Here is a 9,452-nt window from a genome sequence, read left to right on the forward strand (position 1 = left end):
AAAAAAACAAAATTGGAAAACCATCTGCAGAAAACTTAAGCAAGACTCACATCTCACACCATGCACAAATACCAACTCAAGGTAGATCAGGAATCTAGAAATAAAACCAAAGACTATTATTTCATCAGAGAAAAGCTAGGAAGAACTCTAGAAGCCCGGATTCATAGCAAGAACCATTTTCCAAGAGTAATGAAAAACCTCCAACCAGGAAAGAGTAAAATAGATGTATGGCCTTCTAGGAATCAAATCTTTATGTGCATCAAAAAACTTCTCCAAGGGGAGCTCTGGTGGCCTAGTGGCAAGGAGCTTCAACTACAATCCCAGAGGTGCACGGTTCAAATCCACCAGATGCTCTGCCGGGGAAGGAGGGACAGTCTCCTTCTGTACCAGTCAGATCTGATTTGACGGTACACTCACAGAAAAATAATAAAATAAAAATCTAAAAACAAAACAAAACAAAAAAAAACCAAACTTCTCCAACAGCCTGAGAAGGAAACCCATAGACTGGGAAACAATATTCGGCAATGACATACTTGATTAGAATCTAAAATTTATAGAATTAATCTAAAATTTATAGAATACTCCAGCACCTCAACAAGAAAAAGGTAAACAACCCAACTGCAAAATGGGCACAGGATATGAATAGACACTTCACCAAAAAAACAGACATTCGGATGGCAAACAAATACATGAAGAAATGTGCAAAATCCCTAGCCCTGAGAGAGATGCAAATTAAAACAACTATGAGATAATCTCTCAGCTGAGTGACAATAGCAAAGTTCACCAGGGTAGCAAACAACAAGTGCTGGCGAGGTTATGGAGAGATTGAGACTCTTAGTCCCAGCTGGTGGATAAAATGGTACAGACACTGTGGAAAGCCGTCTGGTGCTTTCTTAAAAAGTTGGAAATAGAAATACCATTTGACCCAGCAGTTCCACCCTTGGAAATATACCCTAATGAAACCAGAGCCACAACTTGAAATGATGTACACACACCCATGTTTATCGCTGCATTATTCACAATAGCAAAGCGATGGAAGTAACCCATCAACAAGCTAATGGATAGAAAAGCTATGGTACATTCACACAATGGAACATTATGCAGCATTGAAAAACAGTGAACTCATAAAACATTACATAACATGAGAGCCTGGAGGACATGCTGAGTGAAACATCTCAGTCACAAAAGGACAAACACTGCATAACACCACTGTTATAAAATAGGACAGAAATCGGGGAGTTGGGGGGAGAATGAGAAAAGAATGGATATGTTAAGAACACCGCATTAGAATAAATGAGGGGAAGAACTGTTTATAAGGAGTATATGATTATGCATTACATGTATGACAACAGTCTAGAACAAGAGATACATTGCAGGGTAGGTTGGGGAGGGGAAGGGGAGAGGAGGAAGAAAATAGGCAACAGTGAAAAAAAGAATAATTTTTTTTTTTAAAAAGAACACCAATATGTGGAATTCTTAGGACTCCAGTTCTGTGAAAGGCTTTTTTGTGTTCCTCACTTTATAATTAGGCAAATGCTTAAGTACAAAACTCAGGTAAGAGGTCAGAACCTGATGACAGTAAGATAGAGAGCTAAGCCCTTTGTGGGGGGTGTGTGAGAGGAGGGGTGTTACATTCTGGAGTTGGGAGGAAATTGTTTTTTCCCTTTGAGGGAGGGTGTGTCATTGGAAGGGCATGAATCTGATGTTCAGCAATGCCAAGGTAATGCCTTCTGACTTTGTTTTTCCCCCCTTTGACTGTGTATCTAGTGTGTGTCAGTTCCTGGAACTATGTCAGAGCCCAGAAGGTGGCTTTGGAGGGGGCCCTGGCCAGTACCCCCACCTTGCACCCACTTACGCAGCTGTCAATGCACTGTGCATCATTGGCACTGAGGAGGCCTATGGTGTCATTAACAGGTACAGCCCAAGCCAGCACTGACAAAACCCAAAGGACTTCTTTGTGCTGATTGGCACTGACCATTCTCCTCTCCTTCCTTCCCCCATTTGTTTCTCAGGGAGAAGCTGCTTCAGTATTTGTACTCACTGAAGCAACCCGATGGCTCTTTTCTCATGCACGTTGGAGGTGAGGTGGATGTGAGGTGAGTAAGGTTTTACTCGGGCTATTAATCAGTAGATTCTAGAGCTTCTCTGTCATTCAAGACGTCAGGCCTGAGGAACAACAGGGGTCAGAACTGGACCTTCGGAAACACTGCTACTTTATTCAGTGACATTTGTTATATTTGTATCATACATTTAATCTTTTGTCTACCAAGGACTGTTACATCATCGTCATAATCACTGGATGTTTGAGTCCATTGTTACAGCCACTGTGTCAGTCTGTCTCACCAAGGGTCTTTCCTCCTTTTACTGTCCCTTTACTTTACCAAGGGAACTCTGGTAGCCTAGTGGTAAGAAGCTGCACTACCATCCCAAAGGTACACAGTTCAACTCCACCAGCTGCTCTGTGGGAGAAGAATGGTTAATCTCCCCCTCTGCTGTTTACAGCCTCTAAAAACCCACTGGAGGGTCAGCTGTGGGTCTCTTCTGACTCAGAGGCATACAACAAATACAACTGCTTTACCAAACATCACTTTCTTCTCTAGGGACTCATTCATTCACTTACTCGTTGCTTATGTAAGAGCTAACTCATAGTTGACCCTTTGCTGGGTTTCCAAGGCTGCAAATCCCACAGGAGGAGATTGCCTGTCTTTCTTCCTCAGCTGCTGGTGGAGTTGAACTGCCAGAGAGGCACTCCCTTTGGATTAGCTGTGCATTTCCGCATGGACTTTCTAGGGACTAGGAAAGAAAAGAAAGCTGGGTAGGAACTCATGAGAATTGTTAACACTTGAGATCTTCCTGAAAGTTGTGAGAATAGCTTTGGGAGGTGCAGAAACCTTCTGGGGCCAGGAGAGAACAGTGCAATAAAGTGACATTAATGGATTGATACCAAGTGGCTCGAAATTATTTTACTTAAGAAGTGTTTGCTTTACCTAGCAAGTAGCTTACTTACCTGGCAGTTTACTTGTGAACCACATAAGGAGTTCACTAAATAAGTAATTTCTCAAAGGTGGCAGTTTGTTGAGTTTCATACCATTTCCTTATTTATTCTGGGAAATACATTATTTTGGTGAGGTTTCTAAATCAAAGCCATCTGATTGCCTATTTGTACATGCATTTGCTTCTGTATAAGTTGGTTAATAATCTGGTTTAAGTAAATAGAAAACCATTAGTTTGAAAGTATAAGCAAAAACAAAGTAGAGAAGGTATGAAATGTAAAATAGATTGTAGATGAAGGTAGGTAACGAGGCTGCAAAGGCCTTTAGAAAGAATTTTCTTCTACCTGTGAGATGTCTCTTCAAATAAAAAGAATTAAACTTTGCTACCGCATGTACCAGTGAAGCCAGCAGAGCTTAAAAACAGCCTCTCATTGTGATCAAGTCAGAAGCAACTCATAGCTGACCCTCCATTTGGTTTCTTAGGCTGTAAATGACATAGGATGAGGTTGTCCATTTTTCTCCTTCAGAGTCGCTGGTGTGTTTGAACCACCAGAGAAGTGCCCGACTTGGTTAGAAGCACAGCTCCCTGTGGACTGTGCTATCAGAGATCCCCTCTGGTAGATTTAAAGTAGTACTGTTTTGACTCTTCTTAAGGAAGAAGCGAAAAAAAATGTGTGCTACCCTGTGGTCATTACATTTTCATTCCTTTTCTATAATAATACTTGCCATTCAAGTTCTGGCCATGTTGAAGCTTCTTCTCTCACTCAGTCACTACTGTCAACTTGGTTTTGATTCATAATGACTTCTGTAAAAATAGGGTGGCATATGGACAGTCAATTTTGACCTCTGTAAACTTCACGAAGGAGAATAGTCCCTATCAGCTGTGACCACAATACAAACCAATTCCTTTAAGTTTAGACCTAACCTCCACACTCCCACACTTACTCTGCTAATTCCAACATCAGTCATACTGCTCTGGGTCGGAAATCCATTGCAATGGCCACTTGGATCTCGCAGAACCATACTTACTGTTACAGGGTTTATGAGGGGAATGAACAGGTTACAATTCTAGTTATTAACAGGTTACAATTCTAGTTAATAACAGGATACAATTCAGATTGGCAACATGGTACAATTCCTTAGTCAGGACAGCTTTTCAAGCATGTTCATAGACCTTTTGACCTTCAGCCTCATGCTTTTGGTCTGTGTTACAAAGTTCCCTTCTTCTTGTTGTTTGGTACCCTCAAGTTGATCCATTAGTGATGCTATGAACAACCAGTCTGAAACCTGTGCCTTCCTCATCCTATCTGACACACTTGAGCTCATTGCAGCAGTCACTGTGTCAGTCCACCTGGTTGAGGGTCTTTCCTGTCCTTCACCAACACTCTACCTTTCCAAGCATGGTGTCCTTCTCCAACGAATAGCCCAGGTTTTCTTAGTCCTTCTGATTATGGCATCTTCCCTCTGTTTTCCATCAATCTTGGGCTAAGGAAGGCCTCTGGCTCTGACCCTGTGGGGCAGCAGTTGCACGTCAGCTGTGTGTCCTGTGGACTCTGCTTCTCCATTGAGGCTACTCCTGCTCTCATTTTCCCTAGTCAGACTGATACAGAAATTTCTGGCCCCAAAGGATATGCATTACATTCTTTGCTGCTACTTCCTTGCTGGTAGTGAGAGTCCCACCTTTGCTACTAAATCTTTTAGATTTAAACCTGGTGGGATGGGAAAAACAGATCAAATCCCACATTGATTAATTTATACAGTATTTCAGGTTCTTCCCCAGTCACATGGTAAAAGTAAAAAACAGAAAGCTAAGAAAGTAATTTTAAACAATAAACCCACGCACCATAACCTCCATTGGGTTTTGAGGCTGTAAATTGCAACCAGACAAGACTGCCTATCTTTTTCCCATGGAGCTGCTTGTGGATTTGAACCGCCAGAAGCTTGTAGCCTTGTGGTTAGCAGCGCAACTCGATAAGGTCTACACCAGCAGAGCTCCTTATTGAAGTTTCATTTTTTTAAAAAAGCAGAAGTCTCTGTAAATTTTCATTAAAAATATTAAAGAGAAAAAAAGCGCAAAACACTGGGAAAAATGCCTTGGCATTTTGACACATGGGGTTTTTTTTCAGATGTGATTGTTTTCTTACTCATTCCAGCACCAGCTGTTGTGCTCCCCTCCCCACCTCCCTTCTTCCTTATCCCTGCTAAACAAGTGCTAACAAAAACTTTTCCAGGAAAATAGCTCTGCTCTGATGAAGAGCACAGTAGTCTTCTGACTCCGCCTAAGCTCTTCTGGTAACGCCCTCCCACTCTAGTCCCTAATTTGTACTTACATGAAGGATTAAACACGTGGAGGATGGAAAAACCTATCCAATCACATCCCGTTTCCTTGCTTTTGCCACCTCCATTTCTGTGTTTACTCCGCTGTTTAATTGCCATTGGCCTGGCAGTGCCTTCCTGTGCTCAGCAGTGTTTGTTGCCGAGTTGGATGTGATTGAGGACAATTTGGCATCTGGGTGCTGGCTTGCTCTCATTCTGAGTTAGACATAGGTGGTCCCTTGATGATGTTTCAGGTTCTGTCAGAACTCCTAGGAATTTTGGGCATGGGCTTACTCAAGAATTTATGACTCCAGAATACTTAATCTTAACAAACTGCAGTGAACTCCTAGTGAGCAACATATTTTCTTATTTCGTAGGAAAGAGTTAAATACTCTTTCCTGACTCCTACTTAAGAGAGCTTTGGTGGCTTATTGGGTAAAGAGTAGCGCTGCATAGCCAGAGACAAGCGGTTTGAATCCACTGGTTGCTCTACTAGAGAAAGATGGGCAAGGCTCTTCCGTGCAGTTTACAGCCTCTGAAAACCTGCTGGACAGTCAGCTGAGTCAGTTCTCACTTAACAGCAATGAACAACAACAGTTAAGGTTATCCAGGCTGGAGCATTTTTTGGAAGTGGCAGGGAGAGAGGGACTGAACATTGGGAAGAGTTTAGGTAAGCGAGTGACTGAGAAGTTCTTGTGGCTGGAGTGTAGAGGGTAGGGTGGGCAAGGTGAGAATTGAAGCTGGAGGGGCTGGCGGGCTGGGGACAGACTGTGAAGGTCTGGAACTCTTTTTAAGGAATCTGAAATTTCTTTTTAAGGGTAGTGAGAAACCACTGAAAAGTGTTAAGCAGGGAGTGGCATTGTTTGATTTGTATTTTCTCAGGAGTTCTCCAGTTGCAGTGAGTGAATTTTAGTGTTTTAGTAAAAATACTCTGGTTTCAAGGCTAGAGGGAGGGAGACCAGACTGGAAACTGATCCAGAGAGAAGATAACAGTAGCTTGGATGTGGCTGATGGAAGCGAAGAGGAAGAGAAATGGACACATTTTAGGAGACCTGGTGACTGGATGCAAGAAGCGAGGAATAAACTGAATGGAAGTGTTGTATTTTGTTCCTCTACTGTCTCAATATGAAATCTAGGACTAATGGCCTCTGGCATCTTTTCTCAGTTCTTCCGTTTATCAAAGGCAGATGACATTATTGGCTACCTCTCTGCCTCAGAGGATTCAAGAGCAAATACTTTTGGACCTCTGAGAGGCTCAAAACCTGAAGAAAATTAGATCAGACCTTCAAAGTGAGTTTATGGTAAATGCTAACATTTGGCGTTGGCACATACAACTCTTGCTTGCTCCGGATGCCTGCTGGTGTAACGGAGCCTCCGCTGTGCCTTTGGCCAGCATTTCAAGGCTGAGGGAAATGTTGGTAGGATTGTAGTGCTTAGAGTTTTTGCAGAGCTGTCTTGGGAATCCTCCAGTAAGTGTGGCTTAATGCTGGGTCTTTATTGAATAAGATGGAAACTAGACCTTTCTTTTTTCCTTCCCTTTATATTTCTTGGGGACCCTGAGAAAAAAGAATTTGTGAGCAGAATGAAAACTATTTTTATAATTCAACATAAAAGGGAGGTTGAGATGCTGAATATTTGAAGAGACCAGAGAGGGCAAGAAGGGGGAGTCTGGGGAGGTGTTCTATGACTGAGGAGGAAGCCGAAATAAACTGTGTCCTGAGAAGAATTAGGACTGGAGGATAGAATAGAATAGAATAGAATAGAATAGAATAGAATAGAATAGAATAGAATAGAATAGAATAGAATAGAATAGAATAGAATAGAATAGAATAGAATAGAATAGAATAATTATTCCAGATCAAGTTGGATATCATTTAAAAAGAATTAGACACGTTCTTTCTTTTTCCTCTAAAGGTATATGTTGGTGGGTGGAATGTATTATGTGCCGCCAAGTTGGAACCCACTTGTAGCTGACCTCCCAGTGAGATTTCAGAGGCTGTAGACTGCACAGGAGGAGATGGCCCATCTTTATGCCATGGGGAAACTAGTGGATTTGAACCCCTTGCCTTTGGGGTAGCAGCACAGCTCCTCCTTACCCAATCAGTGCTCTCCTCCCTCTAGGGATTTCATGAACGTGTCTGAGCGGCTCATCTTTCCCTATCCCTGTTGTTTGGTGAGCATCACAGCGTGCTGCCTGTGCCATGAGGGCGCCTTTCCTGGTGTTTGGTTTAAGCAGGTTGCTTTGGTATGTTCTCTGTTGTAGGGAAAATGTTAATACCTTTCATGTGTTCATGCCATAAACAGACTGAAATCCTGGATCTAAAATAGTATTGACATCTGAATGAAGGAGTATATCAGAAACACCTGAATGACACCATGGGCTTGTGGGATCCACTGTATGTCTTTGAAAGAGGAGTGAACTTCCCTTTTGACTTAAATTGATATGGCTGTTATTTCCTCTGACGGAAATGTGGCCCTGTTCTTTCACTGAAGCCATGCCCTGAGCATCTCCGTAGGAATAGTATGTCAGACCTCTCAGCTGGAGATGCAGGGGACTGACCGTGTGCCAAGAGTGGGGACAGGAGGTGTCTAAAGCTTGTTAGGCAAAGAGAGCAAACCACCCAGGAGTTCATTGAGCCTAAGTTTCTCCTTAAAACTTAACACTTTCAAGGGAGCTCTGGTGGCCTAGTGGCAAGAAGCTGCACTGCAATACCAGAGGTGCACGGTTCGAATCCACCAGATGCTCTTGCTGGAGAAGGAGGGGCAGTCTCCTGTACCAGTCAGATCTGGTTTGACGGTACACACACAAAATAATTAAAAAAATAAAATTAAAAAAAACCCAAACACTAAAAAACCTTAATACTTTCCCCTCTTTCTGATTGTATTCTGTCAGGAGTGCGTATTGTGCTGCTTCCGTGGCTTCTCTGACCAACATCATCACTCCAGACCTCTTTGAGGGGACTGCTGAATGGATAGCAAGGTGAGAGAGAAATTGGGATATTTCCTGGCCTTACAGAAGGAGTTTACTGCTGAAAAATAAAGATAATGAGATGTTATCTTTAGGCTTCTATGATTATATACTTTTAAAATATGTAAACATTTTTCTGTTTTCCAAACTTTAATACTGTATGATTATTTTTTTTTTAATTGAAAAATACAAAAAGCTTTGATGAACAGGGTCACTGGGTCTCCAAGATTGATTTAGTCAGTTTGAAGGGCAACTTGGTGATATCTCAAAGTTGCGCTCACTTGAGACCCAGTAATTTCACTCTTACAGGAACTTTATATATACGCATGATGGAGACAAGGGTAGAAATAATTTCTAATAGCAGAACACTAGAAATAGGTTACATGTCAATAAACATGATATTGGATAAGTACATTGTGATATAGTCATATAGAAAGATAAGCAGTTAAAATGAATGAACTAGAGCTACCTGTGTTAATAGAGATACATCCCAGAAGCATAATGTTAAGTGAAAAAAAGATGCTTCAGAAAACAGTACATTAGCTTGAAATCCAGAGGCTTGTAAAAACGTTTCTTGGTGGTGGGTAGAACCATATGTAGTGGTAATATATAAATATGTAGGGGAATTATAAATGCCAGATTCAGGGTAGTGGTTATTTTTAGGGAGGAAGCTTCTGACCCAATAATTCCACTCCTAGAGAACATCTTAACATGCATGAAGGAGACAAATGTAGAAATTCTTTATAATATTGTACATAACTAAGTCAAAGCTAGGCATTAGGTGTATATATATTTTACACATTATTTTCTGTACTTCCCTGGATGCCTCAAATACTGTACAAGAAATGCTCTAAAGCTATTAAAAAGATATAAAAAAGTATCCTATTTAAGAATTTTAAAATTGTAGTTCTTTTCTTCCCCCCCCCCCATTTTTGTTGTTTAGCAAAATAGTACTTTAATACTGTGTAATTTCTTTACAACTGCATTGGATTGTGTCCTTTGATCACATTTACTTTTTGGTGTTGCTTTTCTTTTCCTGGACTTAATGATTAACTTTTTTTTTTTAAATTTAGCATAAATTTTTAGTGTAAAATTTTTGGCCAGTACTAAAAAGTTATAATACGTCAGACATTTCAGGTAAACTGTCAGGTGCTCTGTGTGTGTGTGTGTGTGTG

The 9,452-nt window shown here is 41.2% G+C and overlaps 1 protein-coding gene across 1 annotated transcript in view; it reads left to right on the forward strand.

Moving 5' to 3' along the window:
• Positions 1–9,452, forward strand: part of FNTB (farnesyltransferase, CAAX box, beta) — a 97,933-nt gene that overhangs the window by 61,917 nt on the left and 26,564 nt on the right. The window contains exons 5-7 of the mRNA XM_006891806.1: positions 1,768–1,914; positions 2,013–2,096; positions 8,203–8,289. Of these exons, the coding sequence (XP_006891868.1) occupies positions 1,768–1,914; positions 2,013–2,096; positions 8,203–8,289 (318 nt within the window). The remainder of the gene's footprint in view (positions 1–1,767; positions 1,915–2,012; positions 2,097–8,202; positions 8,290–9,452) is intronic.

This window comes from Elephantulus edwardii, unplaced genomic scaffold, assembly GCF_000299155.1.
Source record: "Elephantulus edwardii isolate Elephantulus edwardi_28Jun2011 unplaced genomic scaffold, EleEdw1.0 scaffold00104, whole genome shotgun sequence".
In the NCBI taxonomy this organism is placed as follows: Eukaryota; Metazoa; Chordata; class Mammalia; order Macroscelidea; family Macroscelididae; genus Elephantulus; species Elephantulus edwardii.